Source organism: Myodes glareolus, chromosome 21 (assembly GCF_982192425.1).
Source record: "Myodes glareolus chromosome 21, mMyoGla1.1, whole genome shotgun sequence".
Lineage (NCBI taxonomy): Eukaryota > Metazoa > Chordata > Mammalia > Rodentia > Cricetidae > Myodes > Myodes glareolus.
The window spans coordinates 54,292,092-54,313,444 of record NC_142046.1 but is presented as its reverse complement, the minus strand read 5'-3'; the positions used below and the strand labels follow the sequence as shown (position 1 = coordinate 54,313,444).

At 44.7% G+C, this 21,353-nt stretch overlaps 1 protein-coding gene across 1 annotated transcript; it reads left to right on the top strand.

Moving 5' to 3' along the window:
* The first annotated feature begins 150 nt into the window (after positions 1-150).
* On the top strand, positions 151-19,784 carry Wipf1 (WAS/WASL interacting protein family member 1). Its single transcript, XM_087900057.1, is given in 8 exon segments — positions 151-195; positions 197-217; positions 1,909-2,038; positions 8,227-8,406; positions 10,899-11,633; positions 12,027-12,239; positions 13,074-13,187; positions 16,888-19,784. Coding segments are annotated over 8 exon segments (1,479 nt in total). The 5' UTR covers positions 151-165; the 3' UTR covers positions 16,944-19,784.
* Positions 19,785-21,353: the final 1,569 nt, after the last annotated feature.

Sequence of the window (21,353 nt, the reverse complement as noted above, 5' to 3'; positions counted from 1 at the left end):
GCAGTGAGGGAAGGGTCCGTCCCATCCCCTTCTAAAAGGTGGTCTGTGTCACTGCCGTAGAAGAGTAGGGAGATTGGGACAGACATTATCAGATGATCTAATACACTGATGTGTTTTGTTTTCACAGATTTATCCACAAGACTGCTGAAATTTTAACTGTCCAAGATGCCTGTCCCTCCCCCGCCAGCACCGCCACCCGCCTCCAACATTTGCTCTCGTAAGTCTTTTTCTCTGTTCACTTTCTCTTAGGGGGAAAAAGCTTCTTAGAAAAAGTCTTGCTGCATAGTCCATGCTGGTCTGTAGCTCCTGTCTTCACTTCCCAAGACTTGGGGTCATTTATGGAGGGTGCTAGCACAGTGACTTTCTCCCTTCGCTCCGTGCGTAAAGATGACCAAACAAAGTCAAACCCTCACGTGGAGTTGTGCCATAAGTGCACTGGCCTTCTGGCACGGGCCTGCTATAGAAGGCTTTTCCAGGGCCCCATCTTTTCTGCGGTCAGAACCTAGTTGAGACCACTCAAAGCCAGACAACACAAAGGGTGTGTTTGATCAAGGTCTCCTGGGATGCAGCTGGGAGTCTGGAGTGTGGATTATTAGATTTCCTCTACCAGGTCCGTCAAGGCAAATGTGATCGTTTAGAATAAGGCTTTTCAGGGCAGCTCTGAAGCAGTATGCAATGTTCCTCCATCGAAATGAGCTCAATGCCTAGTCAGTCACTCCTGGGTGGGCTGATCCCTAAAGTGAGGGCTCTCTGCGATGTGCCCTGTGTCTTCCAGGCTCACCCCTTTTTCTTCTCCGCCTTCTCTCCTTTCTTCACGCTCTGTTCTGGACAGATGTTACCCCATCACCACCACCACCTTTCCCACACTCTCATACCCACTTGCGTCCTTGCGTCTAGATGGTTACTTCTCAAAGGAATGTCACTGGACTCTTGGTCCTTTGATGAGCCTGTCGAGGAATTCAGTGCGTCCTCTTTCAGGAAGACTCCAGGACACACTTCATCCCAAAGCCCCTTCCACCACGTGAGCCTTTGCTGCTTGGGAGCCACACACTGATGACCGATCCCTTTATTTTTTGTATGGGGAGGGAAACTGAGGTTTGGGGGAAAAAAGTCCCTTGTCCTAGGTTCCCATGGGACACATTTATATAATTTTTCTGAGACTCCAGCCCACTAACAGTTGGTCCCCCAGTTTCCTGAGAGAGCCAATTAGGGCACAAGGACAAAAATTGTGTTTAAGTATTTAGAAATATTTACATTTGATGGGAGTTTGGTTTATTCTAAGGTAGGATTTGTGTATCCTTTTAACCAATTTGTTTTTGTCATAATTTATTTTTCTTTTTATAAGGATGTCAGTCCATGAAATTTTAAGCAGCCCTTGTGTGGATTACTTAGAAAACACTCTTAGCGGGCTAATATGGCAGGATTAGTTTATCCGTATTTCTCCCAAAATGTGGGTTGCCTATCATTATTAATTGGCACATGGGTTAAGTTTTAGAATTTTAATGCTGATACATTTATTTTAATATGTGTTCTAAAAATTTATGATTGGCACATCAAAGCCAGGGGCTGATTTAAAAGCCGGTGATTTAATTTAAAAGAAAGTGCTCATTAAAAACAGTACAGAAAATAATATAGTGAATGAATTTAATGAAAATATTAAATAAATAGCACAGTTTGCATGAGGAGAATTTTAAAATCATGAATGTTGGACCTAAAGGGTTAAAGTTCAAAGCCAGGTATGGGTGGCTCACCTGTCATATGAACTCCAGAGACTGAGGCAGGAGATTGAATAGACACCAGCCAGGGATACAAACACAGAACTCAAAACAAGATCCTAGAGAAAGGAGAAGGTGGATTGGTGGCCATCAGGGGATCCTGACAGATATGTCTGTGTGGTTTACCTTTCAGGCCAATACCGAGAAACCCACCTTGAATAAGTCAGAGCAGGCTGGGAGGAATGCTCTTCTCTCTGACATCAGCAAAGGGAAGAAACTCAAGAAGACAGTCACCAATGACAGAAGTGCGCCCATATTGGACAGTAAGTAAAAACTCTTTCCCACAGCGCTAAATGGTTTACAGCCTAATGGTCAACTTGACACGTCTCACCAAGCCTTCCTTCCCCTCCCCCAGCCCCCTCATATTAACAGCAGCTGCGAAGCTAGCGAAAGACAAGTCTGTGTTAGTCATTGTAGCCCCAGCTTTGGCCTGAGCCCCCTCTAATGCTCCAGGAAGCCGGCATAATAATTCTTTGTCCAAGAAACACACAGCAGCGATTCTCTGAATTATTCATAGCGCTTTCTGGAGATTAACCCGTTGCTCCTGGTATCGCAGATGACCTGGCCTTCAAATCAGGATTCAGGGCCCTGCACAGCCATCAGGGCACAACTTCCAGCCTTAATGTCTTCATTTGTAAAGTAGAGATGAGACCTCGTTACCAGGGAGTCTGCTGTGAGCTTCAAATGCGATAAGGCTTGTACAGGTCTCTGTTGTCTGCCAAGTACAATTCTAGAGAAAGACGTGGTTCCCAGGAGGGTGGAGAGAGGAAGTGAGGTCACAGCTTTGCTTATCTGTGCATCTGAGCCCAAGAAGCCTTCTGCAGTCAAACAGGGTCTGTATAAGCAAGCAAGTATGCAGGATGTAAGCCTCCTCATTGGTGTTTATGATCGAGTGAAAACCAGTCCTGAATGGATTCAGGTCCTGCCGCTGTCCTTAAAATATCACCAGGATTTGTCATAGCCTCAGATCTCATTTAGACTCGAGGAAACGGACTGACCTGGCCGTCACCAGCGCAGCTTTGCAGACAGATGAATAAGGATGCAGGCTTTGAGAGGGTTAGTGGTGGCTAGGGCATCACAGGGGAAGGGACCTAACTGGTAGAGGAGGAAGAGGGTGGGAGGGGAGGCAGAGTCGGAAGAGAGAGGGAGGAAAATGGCAATGAGGAAGGGGAAGACTTTGAGCAGGGCTGTGTTGTAAGGCGCTGTGAGACCGCATAGGACTTGGAAAGGCACCCTGGGTTTCTAGCACTTGACTAAGATGCACGCCCCACAGTGTTTCTTTCTGGGAGCCCAGTACAGTTCTATCTGGGAAGCTCTGGCCCAACAGCCATCTAGGACAGATGACATCAGCTCTCTCCTCTAAGAGACTGCAACCTTGAAGAGTAGGTATGCGTTTCTCACCACCTCTGAAGGAAACTGGACAGGCTGGGCCTATTCCTGACCCCTAACAGAAACTCTTACTGGTTGTCAAGGTCTGTGTCGTCTATGGTACAGGAATAAGGTCGCTTTTCCTTCTCCAGCTCAGTGAGTGGTTCTGAGGGGTGTATGTCTGACAGACGGAAGCTATACCCCAATGTAGGCCTTTGTTGTCCCTGCACATAACTGGATACCTACACTGCTATCCAGGCTCTTTGCAAATAACAAAATTTATCCATGGTTTTTGTATTCATTTGCATGCCAAACCTCCCTGGGCCCGATCTCAGAGTGCTTATGCATGAGAGCTTTTAATTCAGCCCTGTCCTGCTCTTTACGCTAAATGTCCTGGAGCCAGTCAGAGAGCCTCAGTTTCGTTTTCGCAGTGGTCCACTCTCTGTTACTGTAACAAATGTCTGATACCAAGTACTTTATAAGGAAAAGAAACCGATTGAACTTAGACTTTAGAGTTTGAGAGTATGGTATTGGCCTTGGCGTGGCTCTGATGAGGACCTCATGGGGTTGGTGTTATTACAGCGATGGCAGGACACAGGCATAAGGCAGACCATGTAGCAAGATAGAAAACCAGGGAGGGGAACAGCCAGGCTTGCTCTTTTATAATAAACCCTTTCAGAACCAGCTAGAGTCCTATGAAACCATATCAGTTCCTTCTGAGCCCAGCACCCCCCACCACACACACACATAATGGCCTAGTTATTTCCCATCAGCCCCTATTTCCTAAAAGTCACACTGCCTCTCTCATGAACACACTGAGGACTAGGTTTCTCATGCGTGAGCCTTGAGCGATATATGTATAAAGGGGACCCAAATCATAGGATTTCCCTATATGAATGATGGGCGGAGTTCCAGGTAGACAAAGACTGGATGTATCTTACAGTACAGCACATTTTCAGTTTACAATACCATGTAAATACATCCTGTGCGTATGTGTGATGTATTATTCAGTGATGAATAATATTTGAATGACAAGGACAATGTTATGGTATTGGTAGTTAAAGTTAGCAAAATTTTAAACTTCATTCTAAAACAAACACTCTAGAAATTGTTGCTGTAATTGGATTTAGCCTGCTAGGTAAAGGAGTCCTTGCCAGTTCCGTATTAGATTATGTCTTCAGCAGAGGAAAGATGGAGAGCTAATGACTAATTTATAAAAACTTATTAATGAAGAAAGTGAAATCTCAGAAAGTCAATAAAGAGACTTGAAACATTTTCTAAAGTAGGCTGGGATAATGAAGTACATGCTGAGCTATCTCCAGATAGTTCCTCTGTGAGTGACGGGATTACAGGTGTGCTCCATGCTACTCAGCTCATTCTAAAATCCTGAAGAAACGAATTTCCTAAGAAAGCGTGAATTTACCAAACTTACTTTACTCGGGAAGCCTGCATAAACAATGAAGTAGATTTAAACTGTCTCAGATTATTTTCTCTCTGAAAAAACTGTGGAATCAAATGGTTTTTATTAGTAAGAAAAGGCTAATTCAAATGCTGCGTGGGTCGTTCCCGAGTGGGAAGCCTCAGAGAGCTCTCTAGTAGGTGTCATCCTGATAGCAACATGTAGCAAAGACTGCCCACACAGAGGTCTGCAGGCCGGTGGTTTCCTCAGTGATCCTGCTTCCCAGAGGATCTGTGACAACATCTCCAGACATTCTTGTGAATACTCTGTTTCCTTTCCCTGTTTTCATTTTGTCGTGGGGATGGAAGTCATAGCCATGAGCCTGTTAGGTAAGCACTCTACCGCTGAGTTACCTGATGACCCTGGATGACATTCTTAGCCCTCCACCTGGGTAGGACGGGAGGCTTTTCCTGGGGAGAGCTCAGCGGCGGTGTGAATATTCTATCAGGCACAGGGCAGTCACCCAAACGGTCGACACAGGAGTTCCAGAAATAAAAAACTGACACACACCACTAACCATGAATAAGAAAACACTAAGCAAAAAAAAACAAAAAACAAAAACAAAAAACAAAAAACTAGTAAGAATAATTCATCAAGACCAAAGATAATCCCATTTTTTTGGTACTTGATTTAAAATCTGTTCTTCATATCAAATAATAAAAATCATATAATCAACTCAGTAAATGCTAAATAGGTATTAGAGAAGATTCTATATTCTAAGTCTTTAAACCCAATCTAGAAGGAACCTTTTAGACAGTAAATATTTAAAACAAACAAACAGATGAACAACAACAACAACAACAAACACCCTCTGGAAACCTAATAGTTAATATTTAGCTTCAGACCAGGGGTGGTCTCATTAAAATCAGAGCATGGTTACCATAGCAACATTGATAATCCACATTGTTTAGGAGGTTCAGCCATCAAAGTAATTATTTACATAAAACAGAAAGAAGGAACACAGCTCTTAGGAAGAAGACCTTTATTATTTGAAGACTGTTTGCCTACTAGAAAATGAAGGTCATCCAATTTTTTTTGTAATTTTTAATTAAAATATACAGCAGAGTAGCTAAATCAAATGAAATTTCTTGGTGCCCATAATAACTAAGTATGAAATAATAGGAAATGCCCTTTTTAAAATTTTAAAGCCTATGTGCACACATATATCTTCGGAAGAACTCTACTAAGAAGCATGTATAACCCATATATATCACACAAACTACAAACCTTTAGCCCAGCATGACGGTGCACACCTTGATCCCACCACTCAGGAGGCAGAGGTGGGTGGATCTTTGTGAGATCCAGCAGTTTACATTAGCAAGTTTCAGAACAGCTACACGGTGAGACTCTGTCTCAACACACACACACACACAACACACACACACACACACACAATTGCAACCCCCACACACAATTGCAACCCCACCAATCTAAAAGACATAAATAAATAGCAAATTTTGCTTTGTTTCCAAGTGTAAAATGTAAATATTGCCTACGTGTGGGTTATTGTCAAGGAATGTGTAGATCTCAGCTGTGTGATGCTTTTGCCGGGCTAGGTACAGGTGGGGGAAATAGGGCATTTGGTGGTAGTTAACCTTAAACACACACATATGTACGTTACTAAAAAGTTGAATTTTTAAAAAGCATATGTCTCTCAGATATAAAATGAATGTGTCAGAATTTTTTATTTAACTCATTAATTAACCGTCTGTCATCAGTTCAAAGGAGCTGCAGAGTGCCATCCGTGCCGGCTCACTGATGAGGGAGGGAGCTTACGGCCCGAGTGAGTGATCAGCTGCATTCGTGTTTCTTTGGACTAATCTAATTGGCACTGTTCTAGTTATGACTCTATGGTGTAGGATGTAGGAAATGACCCGAAAGCAGGACAGGGTGGATGGGTTGCCTTCTTCTTCCTGTTTGCTTCTTTACTATTTAAAAAAAAAAATCTTTCACCATTTTTGCAAATAAATACAAAATAAAACAAAATCCTATTAGTTGACAAAGAATTTTAAATTGTTGAAGCTTACACTTGGGCTCTACATTAAAAGAAATGCTTAAGTCAACCTAAAAGGCTATCGGTTAAGTAGGCAGTTAAACAAATAATGTTCTGAAATACCATGCAGTTCTTTGCTTATTTTTCACTTTTCTTTTTTTGATTTTTTGAGACAGAGTTTCTCTGTGTAACAGTTCTGGCTGCCCTGGAACTTGCTTTTTAGACCAGACTGGCCTCAAACTCACTAAGATCTGCCTGCTTCTGCCTCTCAAATGCTGGAATTAAAGGCATGTGCCATTATTACCTGGCTATTTTTCACTTTTACTTATTTATTTATCTATCTATCTATTTATTTTTAAAGTTTATTTATTATTATGTATACAGTATTCAGTCTGCAGGTATGCCTCTGTAGGCCAGAAGAGGGCACCAGATCTCACTATAGATGGTTGTGAGCCACCATGTGGTTGCTGGGAATTGAACTCAAGACCTCTGGAAGAGCAGCCAGTGCTCTTAACCTCCGAGCCATCTCTCCAGCCCCTATTTTTCACTTTTATAAACGTACTTTTAGTGAGGTTGTATGTGTGTGTGGGGGGGGTGACTGTGTAGCTGTGGAGTTCGTGCATGTGTGGTTGTGTGACTGTGTAGTGTGTTCATGTGTGTGTGGCCGTGGAGTGTGTGTGCAGGCAGGCAAGTGATGCAGCGCTCCTATGGAAGTCAGAGAGGACAACTCTGTCGTCTCCCTCTGTCTTGACATGGGTGGATCAAACTCAGGCCATTCTCTCCTTTCACCATGTGGGTCCCAAGGATTGAACGCAGACTGTCAGGCTTGGGCGCCATGTACCATTACCCACAGAGCCATCTCACTGGTCAGGCTTGGGCGCCATGTACCGTTACCCACAGAGCCATCTCACTGGTCAGGCTTGGGCGCCATGTACCGTTACCCACAGAGCTATCTCACTGGCCCAGAGTTGATAATTTTTAAGAAAAACATAAAGATGAAAACAATGCTGACAAAAATGCATGGCGATAATGGGCATTCCAAGGGAATATTAGCTATTTTGTGTTTTCTCTTTGTTTAGTTATTTCTCTTGTATTCTATTTGATTTCTTATCACCTTATTGGTTTTACGTTTTATGGTCCTGTTTTATTTGTTTTAAGACAGTCTGTGTAGCCCAGGCTAGCCTGGTCCTCACTATATAAACTAGTCTAACCTAGAACTCAAGGTTCTCTTGCCTTGGCCTCCCAAGCACAAGACTGCACAGTGTGTATCACCACGTGGTTTCTTTTGTTTAGCTTCCCTTCTCTTCCCTTAAGAGTCTCGTTGAAGAAGATGATTTTACTTGCTAAATGTTGGGCTGTAAAGCAAATAGATACTAACTAATATGACAGCCAATCAAGTGAGGGGATGCTGGAGACTCACCACCAGCTTTACTGTTTCTTCTACCTCTGGACTCAAACCCCTTCTGTTCTGGGGGTAAGGCAGCCCCTAAAGATCCCTTAACTGAGTGAAGAAGCCATCCCTTAGATGCCCAGCATCTGCCTGCTGCTTCATCGCTGTGTTATGGCTTTCCTGAAGCCAAGACTGCTGAACACCCCTGCATTTCCTCATGTGTATTTTCTTCCTTCTGCAGAACCCAAAGGAGGCGGTGCCAGCGGCGGTGGTGGCTATGGTGGAGGTGGTGGAGGTGGCGGTGGTGGTGGAGGAGGCAGCGGTGGCAGTGGAAATTTTGGAGGGGGTGGACCCCCCGGACTGGGAGGACTATTCCAGGCTGGAATGCCGAAGCTGAGGTCCACCGCCAACAGGGATAACGGTATCTAGAATTCTTTCTCTGATGCTCAGAACCAGGGGTGATATGGCAGTTAGGAGGCTTGGAAGGCCTGCCTGAGGCTCTGCCCTTTAAAAAAATTATATTGTTTAAGATGTCACCCTGATTTATGAAGGACTGGTCCATGGCTTCTCCCCTTTATCAGCCAGGACCAGGCAGTCCTGAGTTATGAAATATTTGGACAGTATCCTCAGGGTAACTCATCCTCTGTGCTTTTCTAAAGGGTGAGCTGGAGCTGGGAGAATGGAGAAGGGAAAGTGGGGGGTGGGATCAGGAACCTGGGAGTGCAGCTTTCTCTATCAGATAGCCTATCTGGCCGTCTAGAACAACAAACACATCTTCAAACACACCAAGGAGAATGTCCTAGAAAATATAACCACAGGCCCCACTAAGTAGCAGCAGGTGTTTTCATGGCAGACATGGGGTATTACAAGCCAGTGCTCTGAGCACAGATAAGGCATCCCTTATCTGAAATCCTGGAATGTCGTATTCTGAGTCTCAGATATTGCAGTATTGGCATGCATGTGATGGTGTATCTTGAGGAAGCCAAGCTATAACCCAAGCCCATCACAGAATTCACTTTGGTTTCAAATAGGCCTTACACACCCGATTTGAAGGTAATCTCACCCAACAGTGTGAACTTCTCACATTCACCTGAAGTCAAAGTCGCTGGTCCTTGGGGGTGGCTGGCTATGGGTCCTGTCTTGCCAGTCTTGTGTTCAGATGTAAGATCATTTCCCTAAAACACACAAAAGGATGTTAGGCAGCTGCCAGATGTGTGCACTTGGTTCTTTAACAAAGATACGGAAATTAAACCAACGGAAGAAAGTATGATGACGAAGGCGTTGAAGTCAGAGCCGGGAAACCTGCCGCTGTTTTCAGGTGGAAGTGGCTACAGCGTCCGCGTGAATCTGGCAGACATAGTGTAAGCTGGTGACAGGATTATGCCGTCTAGACGAGAGAAATACATTTTTACAATGCTAAAATCAAAATTAGAAATCACCTCAGGTCCATGTTACTCCTCTGAATAAAGCTATCCAAGTGCTTCTGTGTAGGGGTAAAAATCTAGCTCCTTCTGGCCACAAGGCTCTTAGGAGCCTGGGCAGTTGGGCTCCATTTCCTGTGGGCTCAGTCCCTTTCTGCTGTGGCACTGTTTGGAGGGTGAAGCTTCTGTCCACGTCAGAGCCTCTGTCCCTACTAGCCCCCTACCTCGAGTGTGCTCTGCCACAGCTTTCCAAAGCTGACCACTTCCTGTTAGATCTCAGCCCACACGGCCTAGCCCAAGAGGAGCCAAGCACTGTCCCCAGCCCTGTCAGCTCTGGCCTCTCTGGGCATTCTTGATTTGTCAGACTCTTGTTGGCGCTAGTAACTGTTAGAAAATCCCTCCTTCCTGGCTTATCCTTTGTGTCCCCATAAAAATAGAAAATTCAGAAGAGAACTTTACGTTTTGCTTATCCAGCTGTTTCTAACATCTAGAAAAAAACCAGTGTACAATAGATATTTGCTCATTAATTAATTAATTCACACTTGAAGTGAAAGATGTTTCCTTGGTAACCGTTTTTTCAAGAATTACCTTGGTGGGGGGGAGGGGGCTGGAGAGACAGCTCAGGGGTTGAGAGCAGTGACAGCTCCTCCAGAGGACCTGGGGTTGTCTCCCAGCACCGGCATGGCAATACAACCCCAATTCCAGAGGATCTAACACCCTCTCTGGTCTCCAAGGGCACTGTAAGCATGATACACAGATAAAACATACAGGCCAGACACCCATAACCACATTCGTTTAAAGTGAATCTTTAAAAGAAAAAAGAAACAAACAAACAAAACACCTTGGGTTTCTTCTCTTTCCAGGCCAAATATCACATGGAGTGGGGGCAGGAGTACGGGGGCAAAGGGTGGTGCCTACTTCTTTACAAATGAAGTTCTTTCTAGCATCAATTTTTCCTTCCTAGTTCTTTTTTTAATGTAGGCATAATTCTTCACTAAATCCCACCCTGCCCCCACACACACCTTGAACAGTTTTCTCAAAGGGACTAGGTAAATCCTCACAGAGAGACTTACTTGGGAGTAACCTACATTCACTCACCTAAAATGGCTGACTGAATTATTTTTCAAATCTGAGAAGTACGAGCACAGGACAATAAAGAAGGCGGTGGGGTCCATGACAACAGGAGCACAAATCTGTTATCCATGCCTTCTTGTTCCCGTGCTCTCAGAGACCTCGGAACTCTCGCCGCGGATGGGCTGCTTTAACTCGTCCTTTGGTGAGGCAGGCTGTAAAACCTGTACCTGGAAGATAAACAGAGCGATATGTCTGCCTCCAGGAGACCCACACAAACATCAAATAGTTTAAGTTTCTAAAGCTAGTAGGTTACTAATCATCAGTAGCGCTGTGGGAAAGGGGCCACACACACCCTCGCCCTCTAGCTTATTTAAGGCTCCTCACTTTTCGACCTGGTATCTGTTTTCTTGTCCTTTAGATTCTGGGGGAAGCCGACCACCAATTTTGCCACCAGGAGGAAGAGCCACATCTGCCAAGCCCTTTTCGCCCCCAGGTGGCCCGGGACGGTTCCCCACACCCTCACCAGGCCACAGGAGTGGTCCCCCAGAGCCGCCCAGGAACCGAATGCCTCCCCTGAGGCCTGACGTGGGCTCCAAACCCGATAGCCTTCCCCCTCCGGTACCAAATACGCCAAGACCCATTCCGTCAAATCTACACAACCGGGGATCCCCGACAGGGCCGGGAGCCCCCAGGCCCCCCTTTCCCGGAAACCGAGGTGCTTTTGGAGCCGGCTCTGTACGCCAGAACCCTCCGAGCTCTTCCTCTCCGTTCTCCAGGCCCCCTCTGCCCCCCACCCCAGGCCGAGCCTTGGATGACAAGCCCCCTCCACCACCTCCTCCCGTGGGCAACAGGCCCTCCATCCACAGAGAAGCCGTCCCACCTCCTCCCTCACAGAACAGCAAACCTCCGGTGCCTTCCACCCCACGGCCTGGGTCCGGGTCACAGGCACCACCTCCTCCGCCACCGCCCAGTAGGCCCGGCCCTCCTCCCCTGCCTCCGTCTTCCAACGATGAGATCCCGAGGCTGCCACAGCGGAACCTGTCCCTTACATCCTCTGCGCCTCCCTTGCCTTCACCTGGACGCTCTGGGCCTCTCCCTCCCCCACCCAACGAGAGGCCCCCTCCTCCAGTGAGGGATCCACCAGGAAGATCAGGTATGGCAAGACTGGGGGCCTCATGTCCCAAACAACGCTTAAGTCAAAGACAAGTAAAGCTTTGGATGCGCTCTGATCTCCATAGGTGTACTATGGCGCATACACACATACGCACGAATCATTTTTTTTTATTTAAAAAAACTTAGTTCTTCTAAAGACCTAAACTAATTTTGTAACAATGTTACTCCTTTTAAAAAAATCTTTTTATGGTGTCACAAGGCTTAGTTCAAAGCCCCTTTAAAAGGATAAATGCTTCTTAAACGGCACAGTTGTCGATATAAACAGATTATTACCTGTTTTCCGTTACACCGGATTTCTTCGGCCTCAGTACTTGAAGCCGTACAATGTGGATAGAAGGCCGTGCTTCAGTAAATGTCTCGTCTTCTGCTCCAGGCCCCCTCCCACCGCCACCTCCAATAAGCAGAAACGGAAGCGCCCCTCGGGCCCTGCCTGCCACCCCTCAGTTGCCATCCAGGAGCGGAGTGGACAGTCCCAGAAGCGGGCCCAGGCCTCCTCTTCCTCCTGACAGGCCTGGTGCTGGGGCACTGCCCCCACCCCCACCGTCAACATCAGTTCGGAATGGCTTTCAAGACTCATCTTGTGAAGGTGTGTGGTGTTTGCTTATTTGAAGTGATATTACTTGTTTTGACATTGGTATCCACACTGCGCCCAGCTGATACCTAGTTCTCACTAGCTAGCATAGTGAGGTTCCCTATGACCTATTGAGAATAGATAGTCTTTCTGTTTCACTTTCCAAAAAGACAGCTCTTTTTTTTTTTCTAGTTTGTTCTTTATGTGAGTTTCAGTTATCAGAGATGTAATTCACCGGAGATTTTGTAATGTTTCTTTCTTGTTTGTAAATCTTATGACCTACTTTTCTAGTCAGCTGTGAGTAAGGTTATTAGGTTGCTTCCCTCTGCTGTGTTACCAGTTAGGCTCAGTTGTTCTTCCAGAGGACCTGGGTTTGATTTCCAGACCCCACAGGTGACTCACAACCATGTGAAACTCCAGTTCTAGGTGACCCGATGCCCTCTCACCCTTCCAGGCACTAGGCATATACACGATACACAGACATGCATGCAGCCAAAACACCCATACACATAAAATAAAATAAGATGGGGAAACTTTTTTAAATGTACCAGTTATTTCTGGACCCAGTGGTGGGAAGAAAAAGTGCCCTGTGTCTTAGCCTCAGCTCATGAGAGAGACCTGCTGCATTTGCGATCTCTCCCGTTCAGATCATTCTACCTTGCTTTGCAGGCCAGGATCAGCAAGGGAGCAGGCAGCCTGTCTGCTCTGTCTGTCACACTATCTGCTTCTCTGTGCGCTCCAGCCGTGAAATGGGGGCTGGTTGGTTTCTGAGCAGTCTGTCTCCTTGTCTTTCTTCCCCCAGTCTTCCTAGCAGGTTTCTTACGCTCAGATTGTTTGTTTCTCCCCCAGATGAGTGGGAAAGCAGATTCTACTTCCATCCGATTTCTGATTTGCCACCTCCAGAGCCATATGTACCAACGACCAAGACGTACCCCAGCAAACTGGCCAGAAATGAAAGCCGGAGTAAGTATCTCTGCTAGGGCCTTGTGCAGGCTCGTGCTGAGAGAGCCTGGCTTCTGCCTGAGTTGTAGGGGAGTGCTGGGCCTCTTGCCTGGTGTGGAACAGAAAGCCCCAATTTTAGCTGTCTGCACTCTGGTAGCCTCTCAAATAACACCCAGAATGAGAAATGACTCTCTGAAGGTGACATTACCATCTCAGAACACCTCTGATGTATCAGTGTTAAGTTCTATTCTTTTGCTTCTTTGGGTAATCTCCCCCATTTTGACCTTCTGAGGACAGCAAAGGGCAATCCATCTTCTATTTCTTCTAGTTTGAGACTGGCAAAATGTCATATAAATTGAAATACTGCCTTGATTTTTTTAAGATTTATTTATTATATATACAGTATTCTGCCTGCATATATCCCTATAGATCAGAAGAAGGCACCATATCTCATTATAGACGGTTGTGAGCCACCATGTGGTTGCTGGGAATTGAACTCAGGACCTCTGGAAGATCAGCCAGTGCTCTTAACGTTTGAGCCATCTCTCCAGCCCCCTGCCTTGATCTTTTAGATGTATTGTGATCATAGTTTTGTGGGATAGCATATGAAAATGTTGACTCTATCCATAATCTCACAGAACAGATATCTTCTTTTTCCCAGATTCTCTTCTTGTTGTTATCCATCTAATTCTGACCTTTTACACAGTTGTAATGACTGTAGACCATTTTTGGTGGTCGATTTTCACATAACACTGCTGAGTAAACACTCCCCTGTGGTAGCACATGGATTTTATTCCACGGGAGTCCATTAAGTTTGCATATAGGAATTTGCCAGTATTGCACATTTGGATTGTTCCCCATGGCTCACTAATGTCTGCACTGCCTGCCATAATGCATCATCCTTTTTTTTTTTTTTTGAAAGCAAAAAGGTGAAATAGACACATTGGAATTGCACAGCAGTACCTGCACAGGATGAAACAAAAATTAACATGAACTATGCAGAAGTAGCCCTAATGAGGTTGAAGCTCACAGAGGCCTAAGTCAGCGGTGAACACCCCACCCATAGGTACACAGGGTCCCTCCTAGACTTTCGGAGCCAGCTGTGCCTCTCTCAGCACACAGCTCTCCCGTAGATGTTGGGTGAGTTCCCAGCCTTTGAGCAGCTTAATATCAGCGGAAAGTAAGGCTGATTGGACATAGAGCCACTGGTTTCAGGAGGAACCAACCCCAAAAATGGCAGTGCCAGGTCAAAGGAGAAGCCAGCGCCACGGGATTGTGCCTTGGGTTACAGTGCAGGGCCCTGCCAGCGGTTTTTAGTCTGGATAAATGAAACAAATCGAATATTTGGTTTGTGCCTTGAACTTCAAAGAGTTAGGAAGTATTGGGAATTTCCCAAGAACAAATGCCAGAAATAAACAACAAAATATTGTTACTTGGGGAAATAAAAAACCTCTAATCCTAGAAATTTCATTTAGTTGGAACACTGCATTTGTAGGCAGCGCGTGCCCAGAGTTACAAGTATAGGGAAGCTGCCGTGTTGGTGGTTGAATCTTCAGATAAAAATACGCCTTCATGTGGGACAGATGCCTTGGGCTGTTTTGTGAATGAGTGTGTATTAGTGTGGGTTTGTGTTCGCAATAGGGCAGAGTTAAGGGAACTATAATGACTTTACCGGAGGAGTTGTTTGTTTAAATTCTGCACTTTCCCCATTTCTCATAAGCATTCTTAGTAGAATTTAAATATCACTTAGTAGAATTAAAATCAATAACAGAACCACCATCCCATGCCCTCTAGATTTCAGTGTTATAGCTGAGCATATCCCTTCCCCATCTTCCTTTCTCTGCAACTCCAGTGTGTGACGTGAGCAGAACAATGGCCTGCGCCCCATTACAGATTTCTTGAGTGACATAGACCCTGAAAGACAGTCGGCATCTAAAACAGTGTTTAAATCGGTAATTCTTTTACTGCCACCCCCAGCTTTACAGATTTGCTTTCAATATTAATAGAATATACTTAAAACAATTTTTTTTGTTTGTTTTTTGAGACAGGGTTTATCTGTGTAACAGTCCTGGCTGTTCTGGAACTCACTCTGTAGACCAGGCTAGCCTCCAACTCACAGAGATATGCCTGCCCCTGCCTCCTGAGTGCTGGGATTAAAGCCACCATGCCCGGCTCCATTTACAACAAATTTTAATAGCAAATTATCTAATGAAAAAAAATTTAGCAGATAACATGTTTTATTCTGCTCCCCCAGCTGCCTCAGCCTCTCAGACAAAATCGGGACATACTTTGAATGGTCCCTTGTTGCAGCATCGTACAAGGCCACTTCTTATCTCACTGGCCACTTGTGGTGTGTCATGTGACAGTCAGGTGGCGTGACTGATGGCTGACTTACATGTCGATAAGTCTTTGTGCAGATGATTTCTCAAGAAAAAATTTAGGGGGCTGGAGAGATGGCTCAGGGGTTAAGAGCACTAACTGTTCTTCCAGAGGTCCTGAGTTTGATTCCCAGCAACCACATGGTGGCTCACAACTATCTATGATGAGATCTGGTGCCCTCTTCTGGCATGCAGGCATACATGTGAGCAGAACACTATATATGTAATAAATAAATAAATTTAAAAAAAATTTAGTTGGAATAGTGAAAGGAAGAGGCAAGAATGGAGTGTCGTGTGTTCTTTGCTCACGCTGTATCCTAACGTCCCTGAGTACAGTGTCCAAGCAGACACGCAGGAATGACATGTGCCTCTGGTAGACCTGCCCAAGGCACTGGAGCATCTAGCTCCGTGTACTGTGCCTGTTAGATCCTCCAAGAAGCTTGGCAGGTGAATGAACATTTTTGCATGTGAGTGGATTTTAAACCTGGTCCCCGTGCAATGATGACCTGCAAGTGGGCTTTCATGGCTTTAAAACGAATACAGTAGGGGCTGGAGAGATGGCTCAGTGGTTAAGAGCTTTGCCTGTTCTTCTCAAGGTCCTGAGTTCAATTCCCAGCAACCACATGGTGGCTCATAACCATCTCTGATAAGATCTGGTGCCCTCTTCTGGCCTGTAGGGATATATGCAGGCAGAACACTGAATACATAATAAATAAATGTTTATAAAATAAAATAAAATAGAATAAACGGACACAGTAATCCAGCAAAAAGGGAAACACAGGAAATATTTGGTAATCATATCTCACAAGCGATTCATATGCAGAATTTATATGTGTATGGCTGATAAGCAATATGAAAAATTGCTCAAAACCACTGATCTTTATGGAACTGTAAGAGGCCACAGTAAACTACAACTACCCTGGATCCATTAGCCTAACCCCCTCCCAAAAAAGAGACTGACCTATAGGAGAGTCTATACAATACAGTTCAGTGTGCCGGTAGTAGTCATATTTTCATGAGTATTAGCTTTGGAAAGTGTTCTAGGATCCTAACTTCATATCCTGTTTCTGAGAAAAAAGGCAACTGTGTCTAATGGAAAAAAAGCACACATAATATTGACCTGGGGAACAAGCAGGTGTGAACGTTTTGTTCATCTGTATTTTCTAAATCTTTAATCCATATACACTATATGATGAAAAGAAACGTATCTATTTTCACATCACTGTGAGGAGGTATCCATTCACCAGCACCCATTTACAACCCTCTCGGAGTCTCCACAGTAAACACAAGCTTCTAATCAAAAATTATATTTCATCTGTTTTTGTTCTTTTTTTGTCATCAAGGTGGATCCAACCGAAGAGAAAGGGGCGCCCCACCCCTTCCTCCCATCCCGAGGTGATCTCTGCCTGCTCTTCTCTACCCAAGCTCCGAAGCTGCTTGTGTTGGTGTTTGAATGCACACCCCTCCCCTTCCTTTGTCCCTCTCAGAGATGGAAGGTGGGGAGAACAGAAGCTGAGGTGGGGTTATGTGCGTTTGGTGGGGGGAGGGGATCAGGAAAGGTGTACCTAGCTGTTTGTGTTGTATATATTCTTGAGCTATTGCTTGCGTCAGCTGCATCCTGCCCGGGGCTGGCTGCTGGGATCGATAAGCTTTTGTTGCAAGTAGGCAGAGATGAATTGCATCCTAGCTGTCAGCCCCACAGAGTCAGACGGTCACGGCTTGTTTGCTACAGGCTGTACTTGTTAAATTCCCTGAGAGATGGTTTTGTCCACGCCTTTCTCGCTCACGCGGCCTTCAGTCTGCTTCCGTGAACCACAGACCGACCGCCCTAGCAAGTTGCTGAGCAAGCCTCGCGTAAATAAAGCCCTGTGGTTGCAGGCTATCCAATCTTTGGCAGTCTGAGGTAGGCTCCAGGGCAGAGCTGTCCAACAGAGAAACATACTGTGAGCCCCATACCCAATCTTAAAATGACCAGCAGCCATGTTTTATAAAGGTAAGAAGAAACAGGTGAAGAGAATTCCATTTTACTTAACTCTGTGCACCTGCAATATCACCTCGCCCTGTAATCAGTATAGGAATTATTAATGAGATATTAACATTTTTGGTACTAAGCCTTGACACTCCAGTGATTGTTCTGTACTTAGGACAAACACATCACCAGGTTTCGGGTGTCTGGTAGCCACATGTGCCTACACCATACTGTCAGACCGTCTGGATCTGAAAGAGAGAAGCTATTACAGAACCCTCCTGTCTAAAAAGGCAAAATGAGATTTGGTAATTCAAGAGATGCCTCAAGACAAAGTCAGAACTCAGTACCATGTTTGGCAGACAGTTGAGACCTTGGATTTTGGTCCCTTATTTTGCCTTTTTCCTTACTATGTATGTACAGATATTCCTTCAGAGTATCTCTGTCAGAAGTTGATCTAGCACAGTTTACAGTCGCATGGAATAAAGCAAAGAAACTGAAAGTTGGTGGGCACTTCCAGCTCAGGACCAGCTGGCTACTGCATGCACTGGTCAGTTGGTCCGTTGTCTTGCAGATCTCCTTGTGGCCTTTAGTCCTCCACCTCAGAGCAAACTCCTTCCTCAGGTCCAAGCAGGAAAGGCCAGGAAGGCAGAGGAGTTATAAAACCAGAATTATGGGAGAAGGGGACAGATTTGAGATGATGGGTAGAACTCTGCAAAACCCACAAGGGTCAAGTGGATTAAGGATCTTACCAGTAGAAACTGGAAAGAACTGGTTTTGAGTGTCTTGGGAGCATTCCTTGTTCTGGATCTATGCAATTAAGTTCCACTACAGGACCACAGAAAAGACCAGACTTGCCTTTTTTATGTATATATAATGTGTTTACAAGATTTTACTGGGACTTTTAAATCTAGCTATAGAGTTGAAAAAGATTTCCATTTTGATGTTTTCTATAGTTATGTTTAATGTTACCATTGTCTGTTAAAGCACATGCCACATGTGTGCATCTACCTGAACTTTGGATTTCGGGTCCAGTGTATTCTTGCTCACATGTTGCTGGGAGATGCTAACAAAAAAAAAAAAAAAAGAAAAAAATCAATCCAAAGAAAGACATTCCTATTTATAGAATAATTGTTTCATTTATGTGGAAGCAGAACTTAGAAGTTCTGATAGATGAAATGTCTAATAAATTATGAAGTGACTGATTTGAATATATTGTATTTTTGTAACTTTCCTTGCCAAAGCCCTGAACTTAGTTAGTACTTTAGAGAGTCAGTCTCCCCCCGCACCCGCCATTTGTCTGTCTTCCATGAGAATGAAGAAATAACAAGCTTGACATTTTTTATTTCTAACAGTTTTATAATGTATTTCAAATTCTTTGAGCTGATGTTCACTACACTAAACATCCTTTTGATGGACTCTAAGTGACCCACTCTGCTAAAAATAGAATCGCTCCTTCCTTATGCTATGTATGGCAGGAAAACATGGGTCTGAATTTTTTTAAGGGGTAGTGAAAATCGGGCAGGTCCTAGTATGTCTCAATTTTTCGGGTACATTTCTAAATTAGAAGTCAGGTCACAGCTCAAAGTTGCCATTCATAATAAAGAAGTTTTAGAATGTATTTTTCAAAGATTGTTTCAGTAATACACCTCCATCCTTCTTTAGAACTCTGGAGAAGTTCTGTGCTTAGCTTAACCTGTGGCAGATCATAAAACATGACTATTTTCTTCCCTAAAATCAAAGCTTATGTGTATGTTTTTTTCCATAATACTTCAAGTTATGTGTATTCAAGATGCGATACAGTATTTTAACATTCGTAAATCATTTTAAATGGAAATATATTGCAGTATTAAAATTCAGTGTTCAGTGTCTCCTTCACTGTGCATTTTATTTACTGAAAGCTGAGAAAATGTTTAACCCAATGGTGCCTTACTCTGTGATCTGAAAGGAATCGACTTTTTATGTCTAAGTAGTGGGTTATTTGCATATTTGTAAAAACTATTAGGCCTTTATATTTTAACTTGTAATAGCAATTTTGTTGTTGTAGTAGCAGAAACAGGGTGGTTATTAAAGTATCCTCAAATTTTGGGTATGAAATTAATTTTCCCTGTTAATGGGCAGGGGCTATGAAGGAATTTTTTCATACCAGCGCACTGTGTAAACAGACACACTTAGGTCTCTGTGTCAGCAGGATAGTTGAATGGTAGGGTAGACTCTACCCTAGACACCTTCATCTTTGTAAGTTAGCCAGACAATAAATAAAACGCAGAATGATACGGTGTCAATTTGTGGCTTTCTTACCTGTGTAAATATAAACAAAAAGGTGAACTCTGCCTCCTGCTTTATACTGTGGTGAAGACAAACTCGAGAAAGATCCTCTTCAGTAAGTAAACACTCATTACTCACCACACCTCAAGATTCCCGAGACTGCATTGTCGTCAGCCTGGAGCATGCGTACTGGAAGCCATGGAAGAGGGAGACACCGACTAACATGGACACTAACAGATCTGGGAACGCCACGGGAGCTTCCTGAATCATCTGCCACGCATATGTGCCTTGCGTGAAGGCTTCTCAGCACAGCCCAGCAATCGAACACATGGGAAGACCTGGCCTCATCTCTTTGTTTGAAGTCGTTGCTCTAACTCCGTGTTGTAGGTACAAAGTGAGGAACTGTCTGTTAACACGTGTTAGGTGAGGTGAAGCACTCGGCACAGATTTACCAGAGCAATGAGGTCTCCACCCTCTACCGGCAGTGCGGCAGTGCGGAGTAGGCATCGGGCACTTACGCAGCGATCCCGAAATTACTGGAATGCAGTCAGCTAAAGGAGGATTTACTGGGGTGACTGAAGAGGAAACAAGCACTAGCAGAGAAATAACCCCCACCAGGAGCACAAGCTCTGGACTCACAGTTTGAGGATATGGGTCATCATGTCAGGGAAACTGTGACTGCAGACTGGTGGTTACAGTGCCTCTGCAATCCGGAAGGTCAGAGACTCAGTACTGGTTCCCAGCTGGCTCACTCCTTTCTATTCAGGCTGGGAACCCGAGACCATGGGATAGCGCTCCCCACAGCTAGGGTGCACCTCACACACACACCTTAATTAAAAGACTCTAGAAACTTGACAGCCATTCCCCGAGGCTTGTCTCCTAGGTGATCCGGGTTCTGCTGACAATATTAACCATCACTATCATGTTACCAGTCAGTTGGGTTCAATCTGAAGTCACAGAAAGTCAGAGCTAGGAAGAACCTTCTAGATTAGGGCAGCCGTAGAACTCAGTGTCTCCTCCAGTGGGATACTTCTGAGTGGAAAGTGACGATAGACTTCCATGGCACAGCAGGTAGCCACTGAGGCTGCCTCAGCAAACTGGGCCTTGTGGCGTTCCCTCTCAGAAGTCAGTCGGTCACCTCTCAGATGGGCAATTTAATGTCATCAGATGGCATGCTGCGGACACAGAGACACACCGTGGGGTGATGAACATCCTCCCTGCCCTTACACTGGTCCATAGTCTCACATCTGTTGCCAAGGAAAGCCAATGAAGAGGCCACAGAGTCAGCATGCTTACACGCACGTGCGCACACGGGTTTGGATCATGGCTCAGCCGTTTCCCCTGTGAGCCCACAGGTGGGTCATTTAAACTCTGTTCCTCCTCTGTACAATGTTGGCAATAATGCAGACACAAACATCAGTCAAAGCAGCAGGTACTTGTGCAAAAACAGTCAATTCTAGACCATTTGCTGGTCCTGCAGGAAACGTCGCCTATAGCAGGAAAAGAATTTGCCACACCAAGAAGTCTGGTGAAATTTAATTCCAGAAGGTTAGAATTAAAAATTCGTTTCAAAAC